We start from the raw sequence: 19,440 nt of genomic DNA, 5'->3' as shown, positions 1-19,440 counted from the left end.
TGGGGCTTCTTATAGAAGTAATATATTGAGAGAACATTCTAAGGTGAAAGGGAGTGGGAGGAACCTGCTAAGATAGAAAGGATGCTGATCTAGAAATCAAGCTAAGCAAGGATATCAAGACTAACTCCAGCCTGATCCCACAAAGGGCTCTGAAACACAAATTGTATCACAGAGATGGCCTCATGTTGAGGCAAGGGGGCTGGGTTTGTGTTCCCTTATGGCCATGGGTCATTGACTGTAAATTTCCAGAGAATAAGAGAAAGCATGGCAGTCCTCATTTGGCCAAGGCAGGTTCTCTAGTAAAAAGGGTAATAGGCCCTTACTAGCCAACACAGAACACCTAGGGATGGGTGAACCTACCTGGTAAAGGGGTATGAGTGGGACACTAGTAGTATTAACCTCTTCCAGATTTTATGAATCTACTACGATATGCTATGCTTGCTCACTCTGGCTCTGGAGCTAAGTGGTGGCATTTACCTTGATTGCTAACTACCACTCATTTATCACATAGCTGTATGGAAATTAGTCTGGCAGCACGGCAGACATGAAGCAAATGCCTATTTCATTCTTATTTCATCTTCTTCATTGTGACAGATTTCCCTGGGCTTCATGAGGACCTACAGCAGGGAGACTAGCACCACAGTTCTGAATCAGTTTCATGACATGGGCACTATTTTAGTGGAATGCTGGCTCTGAAAGGTATATTTTTACACTCCCCAGAAAATGAAGGCGTTTGTGAGTTTGGCCTAGGGTAGCATTTTGTCATCTGTCCCAGAATACAAAGCTTTGCACAACAGAAATGTGGAATCACATCCCTGTGGGCAAAAATCATTACTTTCATTTTTCCATTTGGATGTTTTCCATTTTCAAAACACAACCAGTTTAGGATTACAAAATACTTTTTGGTAGGAACTTTGAGGTGAGGACAAAAGGCATTTGTTCTTTTGTAGACTTATATAAACTCTTCCTTGTTTAAAAACTATTCTCCTGGATTTTTAAATAGACTCAGATATCAACAATGAAAATCATCCTAATTTCAATCCACTATAGGTATTGCTATGCTATGTGCTGTATCTGCTCACAACTGTAAGGAAAAGGAATAGGTTTAGGTGATGAGGGGTATTTTCAAGATACAAAAGAAGCATAAAGAAGGACAAGAACAACGGTCACTGTTAAAGATGTTTGCTTCTCTCTATGTATGCATTTGTTGCTGTAGAGTTCAGCTATCACAGGATCATGACTTTTATTCACACATTACCTTCTATTTATAGTTTCTACTTCCTTGTGATTTCTGTTTTCTTCCTTTGTTCTGTGACTTTTTTTTTTCACTTCCCCAGTTCTCTTCCATCCATGTTTATTTCTGTGTATTATAGTCAAACTCTCCAAGAAAGAACATCTGATTGGTTCAGTTACTTACTAAGGCTACCACATAAGATACAAGTCAGACAGTGAACCAGGTTTTCTTGATCTAGGCTCTCTTGACATTTTGGGTCAGATAATTCTTCGTTGTTGGGAGCCATTCTGTGCATTATCCCTGGCAATATCCCTAACCATGCCAGTAGCAACCCCACTCCCAGTTTTGGCAGCCAAAAATATCTGTAGATACTGTCCAGTGTCCCCTGGAGGATGAAATTATCCCTGTTTGAGAACCATTCTTATATATGAACCCGAGAGAATTTGCAACCATAGAAATGGGGATCATGTGGAGCACTAAGTAGAGTGATCTGTGCCTGAAGAATAATTTGAGACTACTTTTCTGCACTCCCAAATCCCCTTTCGGGAAGGGAAGTATTCCCAATAGACAGACTTAAGATCACACTCCCTCATGGGCAGCTTTTGATTGATAAAAAGAGTATAAAAACTTGGCCATTTGGGTCCAACTTAGAAAAAGTCTAACTCAAGAGCTACCATGGAATTGAATAAAATTGTTGCTGGATTATTTCCATGCATGACTTCTCCCTTTTTCCATCCTTGCTTCCTTCCTGCCCCCTGCACAGTTGTCATTCCCAATGGACAGCTCACTAAATACCTTGATCTCTAAATTTTATCTTAGAGTCAGCTCCCTGGGGGAACCCAGTCTGTGAGGGAGCAGTATGACCAACAGGCATTTCAAAGCATATTAAAAAAAGAGACATCATAATAGGACCCTGCTAGTCACTGGGTAATTTGATTTACTCTTGTTTCCATAATGAGGTTGATGATTTTGTCCAATATAAGTAGTGGTGATCATTATTTAAGGTGTCCGTCCTCATGATCTCCATTAATTGGTAAGGACTTTGGGGACAACATAAAATTACATCAGCCTCTTGCCTTGCACCTTCAACTTAGCAGCATACATACCAATGATAGACAAGAGTAGGAATGTGGGATACTTCAATAAAATAGATCATAAGAGGAAGTTGGTCCGAGTGTGAGCAGCATAAATGTAAAGGTTATGCACTGTTTTTTAAAAATATCTTACTTCTGACACCTTGTTTACAGATGCAGGATATGCCCTGATTGAATGAATAACTGAGTACTTTAAAGATAATTCCTGGGACTGGGGCTATGGCTGTGGTTCAGTGGCAGAGTGCTTGCCTGGCACTTGTGAGGCCCTGGGTTCAATCCTCAGCACCACATAAAAACAAATAAATTTTTAAAAAGGTATTATGTCCATCTATAACTAAAAAATTATTTTTAAAAAGATAATTCCTACTCTAATACAATAGGAAAGAACTTACTTTAGTGCCTACTCTAATATCCTAAAAAATTAATGAGCTTCACTTTCCTTTCAGTCAGCTACAATTGATTTGTCACTCAACAAATGTCTATTGAGTGACCAAAAAAGTCAAAGTCTGTTCTAGAAACTGGGGAAGCAGCAATAAATAAAACAAAGTTTCTCTTTCATGGAGCTTATTTTACATTTTAGAAAAAAAATGGACAAGTAAGTCATGATAATTTTTTTTTCATTTTTTAATTGGTGCATTATAGTTGTACATAATGGTGGGATTCATTGTTACATATTGGTACATGCACACATTATAACAGTATAATTTGGCCAATGTCATTCCCTACAATTTTCCCCTTCCTCTCCTTCTCCCTCCCCCTCCCTGATCTCCTTTTGATTTTCATGAGATCTCCCCTATCCCCAACCTTTCTTTTCCTTTTTCTTCTCTAACTTTCACATAGGAGAGAAAACATGAACCTTGACTTTCTGAGATTGGCTTATTTCACTTAACATAACATTCTCAAGTTCCATCCATTGTCTTGCAAATGACATCATTTCATTCTTCTTTATGGCTGAATAAAACTCCTTTTTGTATATATACTACTTTTTCTTTATCCATTCATCCATTGATGGACATCTAAGCTGGTTCCATAGTTTGGCTGTTGTGAATTGTGCTGCTATAAACATGGGTATGCATGTATCACTATATTATGCTGATTTTGGTTCTTTTCTATAAATATTGAGGAGTGGTATATCTGGGCCATATGGTGGTTCCATTCCTAGTCTTTTGAGGAACATCCATACTGATTTCCATAGTGATTGTACTAATTTACAATCCCACCAACAATGGAACAGTATTTCCTTTTCTCTACATCCTCTCCAGAATTTGTCATTGTTTGCATTCTTGATGGCTGTCATTCTAACTGGAGCGAGATGAAATCTCAGTGTATTTTTAATTTACAGTTCTACAATTGCTCACAATGTTGAACATTCTTTCATTTATTTGTTGGCTATTTGTATTTCTTCTTTTGAGAAATGTCTGTTTATGTCATTTACCCATTTATTAATTGGGTTATTTTGTTTTCTTGGTGTTAAGTAATTTGAGTTTGATAAAGATTAAGGCAGGTAGGCAGTGGAGCACTGTAATCCCAGGGGCTCAAGAGGCTGAGGCAGGAGGATCTTGAATTCAAAACCAGCCTTAGTAAGTTATCAAGGCACTAAGCAACTCAGTGAGGCCCTGTCTCTAAATAAAATACAAAATAGGACTGGGGATATGGCTCAGGGGTTGAGTGCCCCTGAGTTAAAAAAAAAAAATTAAAACAATGTAAGTGGCTAGAAGGATGGGGAAGGGAGCTTTTTAAATGGAGTGGGCAGGACCAATGACATTTGAGTAAAGAAGTGGGAAATGAACCAGGTAGATATTGGGGGTAAAGTGACCCAGGTAGAGGAAAGAGTAAAGGCAAAGGCCCCAAGATGTGAGCATCTTAGAGGGTTCAGGAATAGCAAGGAAGCTGGTATGACTAAAGCCAGGAAGCAAGATAGTGAATAACAGGAAGTCAGTGAGTGACCAAGAGCCAGATCAGGAAAGCCTTATTGCTTATGATGAAAGTTGAAGGAAAGTCTTAGGATTCTGAGTTCAGAAGAGGCATGTACCTGTAGCATTCTTATTTGCTGTGCCTACATCATTCATTCATTTGTTTATATTTTTATTAACAAACACTAGGCACTTGGACTACAAAAATGAAAGAGGCACAGTTCTGGTCTTGGAACACTCAAATTCTAAACATAATAGGTATTTGTATGAAAGAAACTTGTGTAGTTGAGGTACATTGTGGGTGCTTCAGGAGTAGAATGGAAATAAGAACTAATTGTACAATGAAGGAAATAAGATGCTCTATCCAGACTAGTATTAATGTGCATTGTCCCTGAGGCTACATGCAAATCTGAAATGGAGAGTATTCCATCTGATAGAAATCTAGCAAAGAATGCTTCTAATTGCTTGGTCCTTGATTTCAATTAGCAAGAGTCACAAGATGCATTCAGTAATGAGAAATCAGGCTCTCCCTTCTACTTAGTCATTCTGATATGATGAATATACCCTTTTCCAATTTTATGAGTAGTCTCCTTATAGCCCTTTTGTTCAGAAAAGGGATTTCTTATGTATGTATAATGAATATAAATATAGGTTTTAGAGAGTACTAATGTTTTAATGAGATAGAAATAGGCAGACAAGAGAGAGAATAATTGAAGGATTAGTCAACATGGGGGCAATTTGATATGGAAAGAGAAAATCTGAGCAGAAAATGTCTGGGAAAAAAACGTAAGAGGGATAGACTGAGCTCATTTCTGGTGTGAATTAAGGACAGAAGTATTTACACTCAAAAGGCAAAAAGTAAAAGACTTTGTCTTAGTCTGTTTTCCATTACTATAACAGAATACCCAAGGCTAGATACTTTACAAAGAAAAGAGATTTATTTAGCTCACAGTTTTGAAGACTAAAAATCCAAGCTCAGGCAGCCCCATTGGTTCAGTCTCTGGTGGGGTCTTCTTTGCTACATCACATAGTAAATGACATTACAATGGCAAGAACATGTGCTAGTGGGATCACATGGCAAACCAGGAAGCCAGACAAGGAGGAGTTAGGCTTGGTCTTTCATAACAAGTCACTCTCTTAGAAACTAACTGGGTTCTCACAAGAGCTATCTCAATCTTTTTAGAAGGCAGTGCCCCCAATGACCTAACCACCTCCCACTAGGCCTCACCTCTTAAAGGTTCCACTACCTCAGTGTTGCCACACTGAGGACCAAGCCCCTAACATACAAATCCTCATGGGATAAACTAATCCAAACCATAGCAAAATTCCTGTTGTAGAGCTTGACCGAGGCTAGCTATCAAAAGGAAAAAATGAATTCAAAAACCTTGATCTAGTAAGTCGGAAGTAGATGTATGTATAATGAATATATAAGGTGGCTAGGTCATAAAGATGTTAGGGGAAGAGAAAAACTTTTGAACTGAATCTTCAGTGATTCCTGGAGCCTAACGCAGAAACTCCAAAGAACCTTGCTATTTTAGGGCAAAATAAAGAGCAGCAGGGCTTGTATCTTAAACAAGACAGTGCATAACTACAGGTCAGAATTTTCTTATGACAAAGATCATCTACGCTAGTTTAACTAGAAAAGAAGTCAATCTGTTGGGTAATATGAAATTTAATTTAAAAATCAAAATTGAAATTAAAATGTCCTTTCATTTCTTTCTAAAAATACTTAGCTATTTGTTTTGAAATCCTAAGAAATACTAATGTAAAATGATAAAAGACAGTTGGTTTTCATATTTGACAGCAGCATCAGAATGCCAAAAGGAAGATTTGCCTTCTTTCATGTTTTAGTACTCTAAGAACTGCATAAAAAAATTTGTCTGAAGAATTCTAAAATGGCTAGCAATGGAAGAAGAGGTATTATTTTCTTGAGTTGTTTCCTGGATCTGTGCTTTGGTGGTTAACTCTAGAATCATAGGGAGTCTATCTCATTTTCCTGGTTACCCTGGGATTCCTCACATTGACAGTAAGTTAATGGCAAAATATCCTGATAACTCATTGCATGAATGATAATGATAAGGGTAGGAGTAAGAATAAATAAAAGATATTGAGTACTTTGTGTTCCTCACAGTGAGGAAGCATTTTACATGAATTAACCTGTTCAATGGGGACAGCAACGTTGTGAAATGAGGTCTATTATGTCTCCATTTCACAGAAGAGAAAACTGAGATGGGGACAATTTAACAACATATTCAAGTTTACATGTGTAACCATTATGCACTATCATCTTTAAAAGAAGAGTTTCCAGAAACCAGTGAGTGGCAATCCACAAGTCTTAACCACATAGATTAAAGGATAATCCCCTTTGTCTTCGGTCAATGGTAGAGGAAGTAGCTAAACCAATGTGAGACAATATTGGGATTAGTTTCTCTTCTTTAATTGCTTGATCTTCTTTTTTCACCTGTGTTCACATTAATGCTGAAAATAAGTCACCCTCCCAAAAAAATTAGATGGCTTACATACAAAAGTTATATGAGAATACAAACTTCTATTCTTGTGCTTATAGGTCTAGATAAAGCTTGACTTGGAAAACTCCACTTCATGCTGCAGGTTGGTTGGGTTTGCCTCCAGGCTTAGTTCAGTTTAGATTATCTCAAAATATGTTGGGTTTTGAGACCCACCCACACTGAAGGATCAGAAGCCACCTGGGGCACTTTCTCAGGGCAGATCACCAAGAGCACAAGAGGATATCATATCTGCTAAAGCAAGTCACATGGGCAAGCCCAAGGTCAAGGGGCTGAGAAGTACATTCTTCTCATCATGAGGTTATGGCTAAGATGTACATGTTTCCTTCTTTCATAGCAGGACCAAAATTCAATCTCTCTCACCCTCTTATTGCCTTAATTGCTGTCATATCCTTAGCTCTTTCTCACTCTTCTCATCTTGCTTTCTAAATGAATGTATATCTCATCTATAGTCATTTGGTTTTTAATATCTGAGTTGCTCCCTACTGTCTCAGGTTTCCAATTTTACTTTCCTTGAAATTTCCCTGGTGCCTAATACAATACCCTTCACACAGAGAGCATTCAGCAAATGGTGTTGACTGCCTGCCTTCTTTTAAAAACACATCTGGAGAGACACTAAAGGCACCTGGGATATTGCACAGACTTGTTAGTAATCTGACTTAACCCAGATGATCCAAAGACTGTAACCACCATTACCTGAAGGAAAGTTCTCTGGTAATGAAGTCAGCCAATTCTGTTCGAGTTTATTCAGAAATTCCATGAGCATAAGTTAGTCATAGCTTCATTTATGTGAACATCCATCCCCCTGTATCTGACCTTATGAGGCCTGATTTCTTTCTTACCCTTCTAATAATCACAATGAGGATCTTGAAGTTTTTCTATAAGTCAATTTGAAGGAGACTTTCTTTTATGAGTAACACCACTCAATATTGATTATGTTTAGACCTTGCAGTCTAATATTGGTTGTTAGACTATGTAGACAGTAGTGCTGGATATGATACAGAGCTATCTCCGCAACTCAGTCACCTTGCCAAGTAGTTTAGTATGAACTCTTGACTTCCTAGATCAAATGTAAGCTTGATACTCTAAATGACTTGGCAATCTCCTGACAAATCCCATGGTATGGGATTCTGTTCACCAGGTGCAGTGGTCTCAAAGCTCAGTGTTATCTGTCTGAAAGCTCATATAATATTTACAGGTTGTTATTCGTGAGGAATTTTAGTTAGCCATAAAGATTTTCACAGCTATGGTAGACATTAGAGGTCTCATTCATCACTCTTGTGACCTTCCCCTCTGGAATGTAGCCCATCTGTCTCTGCTGTTGAAATCTTTATGGAAAATCTGCCCATCTTTGAAAGTTTAGTAAGTGATCTTAAAGTTTTCATCGAATCTTTACTTTCAGTATATGACATAGACATATAAAGTACTATTCTTATTTTAATCTAATGTTTTGAAAAGTGTTAAATTTAACTTGGCCTTTCAGATAAATGACAGGAAACCTACTCTTGCTATAGAAACTATATACATTACATCAAAAGAAAAGAGAAATCATAGAGAAAGCAATAGCAATGGGAAAAATAACAGATGCATTTATGCATATACATTCAGGCTCAATAACTACATGAAAATTTAAAAACGGTATTATAATCTTGATTATGGCTTTATAAAAGTGGAAATAAGTTGTTATTATAATTTAATAGTATAAAGAATACCCTGCACAAATGTAGTAAGGACTTGAACTGCATGGGAGATCAGAGATTTGAAGAGCAAGTGAGGGGGATGAATAATCCTTAGATGTTGCCCCTTTCCACTTACATTTTCCTCTTTTTTTTTTGTGGTGCTGGGGATTGAACCCAGGGTCTTATGCATATGAGGCAAGCACCCTACCAACTGACCTATATCCCCCCCTACATTTTCCTCTTTTCAAACACAACTTCTCAAATGCTTTGTCAGGACCTAGATCTGCAACTTCCAGACATCATCGCTATTGTGCAATTGCCCTGTTGAGGTCATTAGTGCCCAGTGGGATCTAAAATGTCTTCCTCTTCTACACTCACAGTTCTTTGGAGCCATAGTTACTCATACCTCACCAAATAGGTTGCCTGTGTGCTTCTTCTTATTTTACTTTCTCTATTGTTTTTATCTTTTACTCTGTTCTATTGCTACCACTATTTGGAGTCATCTCCTGGAGTACAGTTCCCTTTTTCTTTTTCCAGTGTTGGACAAAGTACCCATCCTTTTATTTTCATTTTTTGTAGCTTTATTGAGGTATAATTTCTATACCAAAAAGCTATGAAATTTAATTAATTTGAACATATGCATAAACCTGTGATGCTGTCACCACAGTCAAGATAAAGCATATCCATTGCCTCCCAATATTTTGTCTGTCCCTTTGCTTTTGATGTGCATGGGTGTGGTAAGAACACTTAACATGAGATTGACCTTCTTAAGATTTTTAAGTGCATTGCACCATGTTATTAACTATAAACACTATGTTATGTTTTAGAGCAGATCTCTATAACTCAGTCATCTCACAGAACTGGAATTTTGCACCCTCTGAACAACAACCCTCCTTACACCACCCCCCATATGCCCTGGAAACCACCATTCCATTTTCTGTTTCTCTAAGGTTGAATATTTTTAGATACTTCGTGTAAGTGAAATCATGCAGTATTTGTCCTTCTGTGACTGACTGATTTCACTTATCATGTCTTCAAGGTCCATCCATAGTATCACAAATGATAGGATTTCTTTCTTTTTAAAATATTCCATTGTGTGAAAATGTGTTATATAAAGACAATTCTCTTTTTGCATTCCCTTCCTTAAAGAATCCAACTATTCTCATAGCTTCATCTATCTTTCTAGTGCTTATGATCTTGTCCTCTCACTTGAGTTTTGGTGAAAAGACCCACCTTCCAAATTTTAAGGTAACTATGTCATTTATTTTAAATTCACCTCCCAGCTTATTTTTCTGCCAATAAAAAACCCCTCAGTGGGTATCAAATTCACTCAAGAACTACCTCTCAGTTCTGCTCTCCTGCTTCTAATCCATGTGTATGTGCCTCTAGAATCCCCTTCTTATCTTTTTTTCAGTACTGAGGATTGAACCCAGGGCTCCTTAACCACTGAACCACATCCCCAGCCCTTTTTTAAAAAATATTTTATTTAAGGGCTGGGGATATGGCTCAGTTGATAGAGTGCCTGCCTCACAAGCACAAGGCCCTGGGTTCAATCCCCAGCACTGCAAAAAAAAAAAAATGTATTTAAAGACAGTGTCTCGCTGAGTTGCTTAGGGCCTTGTTAAGTTGCTGAGGCTGGCTTTGAACTCATGATCCTCCTGCCTCAGCCTTCCAAATCGCTGGGATTACAGACATGTGCCACCATGCCCAGCTCCTTTCTTATCTTTTTATCATAATAATTATTTAATTATAAAATAGTTTATGGCTTCCTTTTTCCCACTCTTTGATATATGAACTAATCTGTTTATCATTCATACCGATGAAGGATCTTGTGGGCAGATGCCATTGGTCTAAGAAGTAGAGATGTAGAAAAAAAGAACCATAAATTCAGCCAGTTAGATAGCATTCAAAGGCATTTGTCTCTGTCATTCTTTATACTACATGTGGCATGTTAATAGTAGTGAGGAGTGGATTCAAGAGCTGAAGACAAACACTGCCCAATTGAAACAGGGAGGTTGAGTCTATAATTATCATCTTTCAGACAATATCTCATAGTTATGTGATTTATTTGTATAGTGATTAACATTTTACAAAGCAAGTTCATATTGATTTTAGCATTTTATCCTGACAGCATTTCAGTGAGGGGGATATTATTTCCATTTTGCATAAAAGGAAAATAGGATTCATGGAGAAAAAAAAGACTTGGTTAGGATCATGAAGCGATGATGGAGTCAGGACTCAAACCAAGTTCTTCTAAAGCTATGTTCCGTACATTCCACTTGATCTCAAGATACTGGGTTGGGCTTTGAAATGGAAAGCCAACGTGCTCAGTGATTTTTTAAATTCAAGGAGTTTATAATCTATTAGGAGAAGAGGGGGTGTGAGAGGCATGTTCTCAAATAACCCACCATATCAAGCAGTATATCTAATGTTCCTTGAGAACTATACCAACAAAATACCATTTACCTGCAGAAAATGGATTTCCCTTTGTGACATGGATCAATAAAGAAAGACTTTTGCTGGTAGTAGTGTAATTTATATAAAAGGCCTTTAAAATGTTCATAGACGTTAATCAAGTAAATATACTTCTAGGAATTTTGCTTAAGAAAATTAACAAAAATGTCTGCAAAGATTTATCTACAAAGATGTTCATTGTGGCCTTCTTTTTATTTTATTTTTCCCCTGTGGTACTAGGAATTGAACCCAGAGGCACTCTACCACTGAGCCCTTTTATTTCTTATTTTGAGACAGGATCTCTCTATAAGTTGCTAAGGCTGGCCTTGAACTGTGATCCTCTTGCCCCAGCCTCCTGAGTTGCTGAGATTACAAGCAAGTGGCCTTATGTATAACAGTGAAAAACTGGAAACAACCTAAATGTTCCTAAAGAGGACATTTCTCCAAGAAATCATGGTATATGCATTAATAGCCATTAAAAATCTGTTGTAAACCAACAAGCCTACTCTCAATCATTCACCTTAGAAAAATGAAAATTTATGCTTACACAAAAACCTGTACATGAATGTAAACAGCTCTATTTATGATTGCCAAATAGTGGAAGCAACCTAAATGTAATCCATCAGTTCAATGACTAAGCTTTCGTACATCCATATAATGGAATACTACTTAAAAATTAAAAGGAATAAATTGTTGATACACACAGAAATACGGATGAACCTCACATGCATTGTGCTAAGTGAAAGGGACAGATCCATTCAGCAAGAGATTTCATCACAGTACTCAGAACAGTGAGCAATTGAAAACTTATACATTGTTTACTTCAGAGATTTTCTGTTTAATATTTTTGAACCACAGTTGACCATGAGTAACTAAAATGCAAAAAGCAACATAAAACTGTGTATAAGAGGGAGCTACTGTCCTAAAGAAGAGGAGATATGGAATAACACAAGCAACTGTCTAAGTTACTGAGTATGGGGTTTCAAAAGCATGGACAAGGAGCATTGGAGTCATGTAAGGAGGGACTGGGGAAAATAAATGAGGTGACATTAAGACGTTAAGAGCCTTGGATGCCAAGGGAAAAAAATTAAAATGAGTTTATATACAGAGATATTTTGGAAGGTTTTTGAGTCAGGGAAAAAAACATGTGCCCTGAATAGTACTTAGGAGAAATTAACCTATTAGTGGTATACTAAGAAATTAATCTATTAGTGGTGACAATAAGTCTCATCTTTGCTTCTTAGCTGAGAAGTTAGGGAGACCTGTAGAAGACATGAGGAGGCTACTGCCACAGTTGGAGCACAAGGAAATGTCTGTACTTTACCCCTCCATATCTACTCTCCACGTTTTCCTATGTTGCTGTGGGCCTTGGGAAGTTGACCTGTGTGGGCTGCATGAAGAGCACCCCTAATCCTCTTGACTTCAGGTTGGCTTCAGTGGAACCCCTTGATAGGAGATGGTGGGATGATGGATAATGAGGCTGTAATGCTTATTCCCCAATTCCCCCTCTGTCTGAGTCTCCTAACCAGTGATCCTGTCATATGATCTTCTTTACCCAATGCACATACAAAAAGGCTCCCTGTTGTTGATATCATCCCTTGCAATTCCCCTACACTCTGCACACACCTCTGTGAGCAGACCTTTTATTAAATTCTGCTCACCCAATTTGAATGTGCCAGGACCCTGACTGATACAGTTGCATTATAATTATGTGTTCCTCTAAATCCAATCCTGGTTTGTTATTGTTGTTTTTGTTTTGTTTTGTTTTGTTTTGTTTTGTTTTGTTTTGTACCAGAGATAGAATCCAGGGGTGCTTAACCCTGAACCACATCCCCAGTTCCAGTCATTTTTAATTTTTATTTTGAGACAGGGTTTTATTAAATTGCTCAGGGTCTCACCAAGTTACTGAGACTGGCCTCGAACTGACAATTGTCCTGTCTCAGCCTCCTGAGTCACTGGGGTTACGGGCATGGACCACTGTGCCTAGTCCCAATGCTATTTAAATAATAAAATCCTTTAGGACATGGGACATGTTAGTACCTCTTTCCCCACCACACTTTACCCCACCTCACCCTTGCCTGCAACTATCTAGTATGGGGCTTAGCACGTGTATATTCAGTAAATACCAGTTGGTTGATTTTAATGCTGGAATAGTAGGTGTGCTCATTTCAAAATATCCTCAGAGACTAAAATTATATACAAAGTATTAGGAACTGTGCCTTTCTTATTTACTGCAATAGCCCCAGCACTTCGTCCAGGGCCTAGCACGTAGGAGGCATTCTGTAAAAATATGTTGTGTGATGAGTGAAATGATGTTAGATATTGTTTTATTTCTTAGGAATTGGAGCTCCATTTTCATCTTTATCAGGTGAAAATAAGTCTCATCTTAGCTTCTTTGAAATTAGCTTCTCTGAACTGATCAGATGATTTATTTTGGACATTTAGGACAGGACTGATGGTGGAGATTACAGATCATAGGGAGGCAGATTTTGACCAGAATAAAAGAAAGCTGTTTCTAATCATCACAAAAGCTTTAGGAAATTCAAAAGAGCTCCTTCAAAATGTGGTGACAATGAAGTTGTTCAAGCAGCTCCTGAAAAATCATTTGGTGGAAATGATGTAGAGGGTAAATTTAGAAATCAAATATAGCATAGAGAACTTGGTCTTGATAGTGTTACAATCCCTTTTAAGATTTATTTATTTTCTCAATTTTTGGCAAATACTTATTGAGTACTTGTTATATGCCACACATGATAAAGTTCAAGAACTTGACAGACCATTTTGTAATCCTGGATGGCACTCTTGACTAGCTGTACAACCTGAATATTTCAGAACCCCCATTTCTTCACTTGTAATGATGGACTAATGTAACTTCATAATGTGTTTGAGATCATTACATTAAGTAGCATACAGTGCAAGGCATGTAGTAGACATGCAATAGGTTTGTTTTCTCCTTCCTGAATCATCTGATTTTATTTTTAATAATAAACCAAAATTAGGCTCTATTATGTACTGACTTAGGATCTTAAGACATGCTACTTCATGTGATCTTACTGAGTTCATCATCTACAAAATGAAAATAATATCTAACCCACATGTCCTTGTGCATATCAAATGAGCTAGTTCAGGTTATATTTCAGGCACATATGAAGTTTTCAATAACTCCTTGTTCCTCTCCATGCCCAACTTCCTCTAGACCAAGCTTTCTCAATGAGGATATTTTCCCCAAGGGGGCAAAAATTGGTTCCTGGGAATGAAAAAATATCTTACTCTTTTTTATACATAAAGCACATATACATACAACATGTAAACAGATATACAGTTTATCTGTGATATTAAAATTTCATGGAGAGTAAAGTCATAAGAAAACATATCTTAAAAATTCCTGGAAGTGGGGGTGGGGAGGTAGTTGGCAAAAGGGTTAAGAAGCATTGCTCATTGTATCAGTATAGAATGAGTTCGTTAAACCATAAGTGAAATTTGCATACATCCAGGGAGTCAGGTACCAATGGCTGATAGCTAATTACTTTCTCTTAAACCCAGAGTTGAGTTTTTCTATTTTATCTCCAGCAAAAACTGTATTATTTATTTTCCTTGTCCTTTTCCCACTTTTCTTGACCCAACTATGTTATCAAGTTCCAAGTCCACCAAATACAAGAAAAGTAGAAAGATTAATGAATGCATTTGGGTTGGAATTCCAGAGAGTGCTCTTTTGGCATGGTTTAAATAACATTAGCATTCTTTTTAATTTTCTGGTTAGGCCTCTGTGTTGATTAAAATATGGCTTAACACTGGGGTGCATCACTTGGCACATTCTGTTCATCATGCATTAAAAAAAATGGTTGAAATCAGAACTTCCTTTTTATAGCATGGCCTGTATTTGTGATTTTCAAAACCACCTTGGACACAATATTGAATCCTGTCACCTCAAGGAATGAAAACATTTGAAGGTAGAATTGCTACCCTTTCTTGCTCTTAATAACATACTCTATCTGTAACACAAGGGGAAATTCAGAGGTTGATTTTGGAATAAATAAATTCATGTGTAGTTTACTATTTAAATTCAGTAGGCAATACCCCATGGTTCTGGTGCTGTATGATAATGAATGATTTTTACACTTGAGAATCTGAATCACAAAGCCGCACTGGAATTACACGTAGTGGTTGTAGAAACATCTGTATAAGAAAATACCAAAGGATAGCCTAGTGTCATATAAAAACTATTTGCCAATAAATCTGCTTTTGATGGGCTACTAAAAATGTACACATCAGGCATAAAAGATGTGTGTGCCTATTACGTAGGCTAGCTTTGTGAAGGATGGCAAGCTTCCACTGGTTCAATAAGATAAGAAACAGCTGTTGTTGGCATAGGCATTACTGCAAGAAATGAAATGATAATTCTGGGGCACACTTATAAGAGTTACCACATATCTGATCAACTTTTGAATAGATGCAAGACCACAATCATCTGGTAGCCCCAAATGAAATTGCTGACAATCCTTTAACAATCTCTCAGGAAGGAGCACTGAATCCAATCCCGTAGAACCATCATCCTACAGAGTGTTATTTCTAAAGCAAGTAGTTCAGTCCAATGTCTGTGCATGTGGTGGTGATGGGGCAGGGAATGAATGGAGGAGGCTATTGTTATTTTTCTCTTTTTATTGTATCAAGGACATTTTTGAGTATAAAATTTCGGGTTTTAAATGATGATTGCGAAGCAGTTGCTTGGGTGAATTTATAAAGTGTCAGTCAAAAGGGAAAAGAATTTTTTTGCATTACTGGGGATTGAGCCCAGGTGTACTCTACTATGGAGCTCCATCGCTGTCTCTGCCTCCCTTTATTGTTTCGGGAGACAGGGTCTCACTAAATTGCCTAGGCTAGCCTTGAACTTGTTATCCTCCTGCCTCAGGTTCCCAAGGAGCTGAAATTAGAGGCATGTGCCACTGTTCCTGGGAGAAAATAGAAACATCTTTTAGGGAATAAAAATGTACTGAATCCCACCATTGGATCTATTTGATAACTACCCATAAAGACAAAGGACATTTCTTTTATTTTAAGAAGAAAAGATTAACAATTAAGAATTGCAATTGGAAAAGCTCAAAAGTTCTTATTGATTTGGAAATTATAATTTTTAAGAAATATCTTTTGAAATCATTTCAACCATTCAGTTCAAGCATATTCCGATAATTCCTCTGACTCATAATTGGGATTTTTCCACTTTTAATGTTTAACAATGAGAAGTCAACTATAGATACTCTGTGTAGTCCTCGTCATTAGCTCAGCTGGGCACCATGGATTCCCTTCTATCTCTTGCTCATTATCTATTTGAAGGTTGTTTCTTTCAGTCAGAAAGCTTCTTAGTCAGGCCACACAGCCCACAGACCTTTCCAACCTGCTTCTCTCTGAGAGGCCCTGAAGAAGAGTGTAGGAAATCAAACTGAGTCTTCTGCTACTATAGGACATACCTGGTGTCCTATGAATCAGAAAGAATTTCTGGACCATTTAGAATGGTAAAGAATTGGGAAAAGATAATGAGAAAAATTGTGTGGCCTCAGTCCACAGACACCTTTAAGGAAAGAATAGCCATTCTTTTCTCAGTTTAGACATTCATAAGCTGGCCATTCACAGCCAGTGAGGATTGGACCAAATGTGCTCTGGAGTTCTCATCTTCCTGTTATGATGCTATGGTTTTAAAAAGAGTTATATTGAGCAGCCAGGAGCTATGATTTCTGGCCGTTCACATTGCTTCCTGCCAGAGAGGTTTTTAGAATTCTATAACATCAGACTCTGACCAAGTGGGTTAAGGAATCCAACCCAAGTCCTTAAATCAGGGCTTATTTACTCTGTGAACTAATCAGGACAGAAGAGCTATATCCTAAAGAAGAAAAAGGGCAAGAGGAGAGTGGGCAGAGAATGAGAAAGGCAGGCATGGAGGAGAGAAGAAAGGAATACACAAAGAAGGAAAGAGAAATTGAAGGTGATGGACTACTTCAAAGCAACAGCTAAATATCTTTTTCCTCCATATTAAGAATTTCTATCTGCCAAAATGAAAAAAGCATAATTAGCAGCTAAACATATATCCATTCCTATATCATTTAAATGACATATCTCCAAGGTACAAAGCAGCATGTCTGCTTAAAGGTTGGGTGATTCGAGCCCTCTGTTACTCTATATAAAACAAAGAAGCCAGAGTTTCATTACCCTTAAATTGTCTGGCAGTAGGTAAAGTTAACTTTATTAGAAGCTGTTCTTTCATATTATACAGTGTAGTCAAGGATATATTAGCTTTGACGTTTTCTTACATCTCAATACACTGTGGAATGAATTTACTGTGAGAATAATTTAGAATGGAGCTTTTCATAGGTGGAAATAATGGTCAGCATCCGTTGTGCTTCAAATTATTATTGGGATGAAACTTCAGAAAAGAAATATACATACACATCAAATTGCTATATGTCAATAAGAATGCTTCTGATATTTTTATTTCTGATGATAGTCTATGTTTCTTAAAACTCCCATCTCTTAAAATTGATTCAGGAGAAAGGGTTTATTGTTGAGGAAATGTTACAGTGCCCCCTAAACATGATTATTTTATCATAAAAAGAAAAAAATGAGATCAAACAGTATATGAAAGATATTTTTAGAGGTTCAGCTTTAGTAAAGAAACGACTGCAACTTGAATATTTAAAAAAAGATAATAAAGGCAGCTGGGCATGGTGGCATACTCCTGTAATCCCAGCAACTCAGGAGGTTGAAGCAGGAAGATCACCAGTTTAAGGTCAGCCTCAGCAATTCAGTAAGACCCTACCTCAAAATAAAAAATAAAAAAGGACTAGAGATGTGGCTCAGTGGTTAATTGCCCCTGGATTCAATCTCTGGTACCAAAAATAAACAAATAAATAAAGGCAAACCAGATACAGTGGTGCACAGCTGTAATCCCAGCTAATCAGGAGGCTAAGGCAGGAGGATTGCAAGTTCCAAGCCAGCCTGGAAGATTTAGTGAAATATCACTTAAAAAAATTTTATGAATAAATAAAAAACAGTTTAAAGATGATTGATTTGACTAATACACAATAAAGTCATTAAAAATAAATTCAAATTATGTGTAACATATATGCTTATATATGCTTTATGTATATTTATATATTTGCATGTATCACAATGTGTATATTTTTGTATATTTTTATATTTTATTTATATATGTTATATATTTATATATTTACATATTTTATTTACACATATATAGAAATGAAAACATGTACACCATAGAAAATATGTGGAAACTTTTATTACTCTCTGATATCAGGTGCCATTCTATCAGTTTTGGTAATCTCATCCAAGAAAATCACACTGATTGGCTGATATTTTGAGGCACCAATTAAACATACAATTGGTAAATGAATTTGAATTCTTCTTAAGCCAAATAGAAAAACAAGCATACCAGAATGATGAGTAGTATTTTAGCTTCAATAATTTAGAATGTAAATATATCACAAAGGGACATTTCAGCCAGTAAACTAATAAAACCCAGTCAATCAAATAGTAAAAGATATTGAGAAGCAACACCAGGAAGTATTACAAGAAAAATACCCAGTGGGGATGCGTAAGAGAAAACTCTCTCTCTACTCATTCGGTTTCTTATCTGTTCTATAGGGTTAGCAGTGGAAAACCCCCACCCCTTTGTATTTATCTTTTTGCCTGAATGAGTTCAATTTCACTTAGATTAGGAGAGAAATTTCAGAACAGCAGGTTAATCCATCCTGTCTTCATGGGCAACTGAGCAAACAGACCAATATCAGTGTAAAATTGTAATTCTGGAGATTAATGTTGTCTTTTCTATTTTTGGTGAATTTGACCTCCTTGACATTTTTTTTTCTCTTTTCCTTTTTCAGCTTCTGTCCAGGGTCCCTGGGAGAGAGCCATCTCACCAAACAAAGTGCCCTACTATATTAAGTAAGTCGAAAGGATCATATTCTTAAGGGAGCATTTATTGTGGCTAATCTGTGTATTCACAAGTGAATTTATTTTTAAAATAATTAGCCTTGCCTACGATACCTGTTTCTTTTGTTAGAAAGCTTAGAGAGTAAACTCATGCTAAAATAGTACCGTAAATTTACTGATGCAATCAAAAACCACTTTTAAGAAAGATTCATTTAATGCAACATATATGGTGTAGTTTTTTTTGGGAAGGGGTGCATAATTTTCACAATAGAACAAAAAGCTCCTGATATTATATTGATGGTGGAAGTGAATACTTCATAGAAAACCATTCACCTGTTTAGTGATTTTTTTCTCATGCCATCTTCAGACAGATATAGACTTCTGCAGTTGTATATACACAAACTGTTTAAGGTAGAAGAATCCTTCATGTATCCCAAAGGCAGAGAGTTAACAATCCTGGATTTGTAGAGCTGAGGTGTTCATTCTTGATATGTGGCACTCAGTATTTGTTACCTAGTAACAACATCAGAGTGGTACTGTGCTGGGATCATTTGTGTCAGTCAAAGGAATAGTCAAAGGAAGGATGTGTGAAATATGAAT

At 37.0% G+C, this 19,440-nt stretch overlaps 1 protein-coding gene across 4 annotated transcripts in view; it reads left to right on the top strand.

Annotated features, from left to right (window-relative positions):
• Dmd (dystrophin) overlaps positions 1-19,440 on the top strand; it is a 2,099,091-nt gene that overhangs the window by 1,875,939 nt on the left and 203,712 nt on the right. For all 4 annotated transcript variants that reach the window (XM_047536255.1, XM_047536256.1, XM_047536254.1 and 1 more), the window contains exon 62: positions 18,792-18,852. In XM_047536255.1, the coding sequence (XP_047392211.1) occupies positions 18,792-18,852 (61 nt within the window). The remainder of the gene's footprint in view (positions 1-18,791; positions 18,853-19,440) is intronic.

This window comes from Sciurus carolinensis, chromosome X (assembly GCF_902686445.1).
Source record: "Sciurus carolinensis chromosome X, mSciCar1.2, whole genome shotgun sequence".
NCBI classification, from domain to species: Eukaryota; Metazoa; Chordata; class Mammalia; order Rodentia; family Sciuridae; genus Sciurus; species Sciurus carolinensis.
This window is presented reverse-complemented; position numbering and strand designations above follow the sequence as displayed.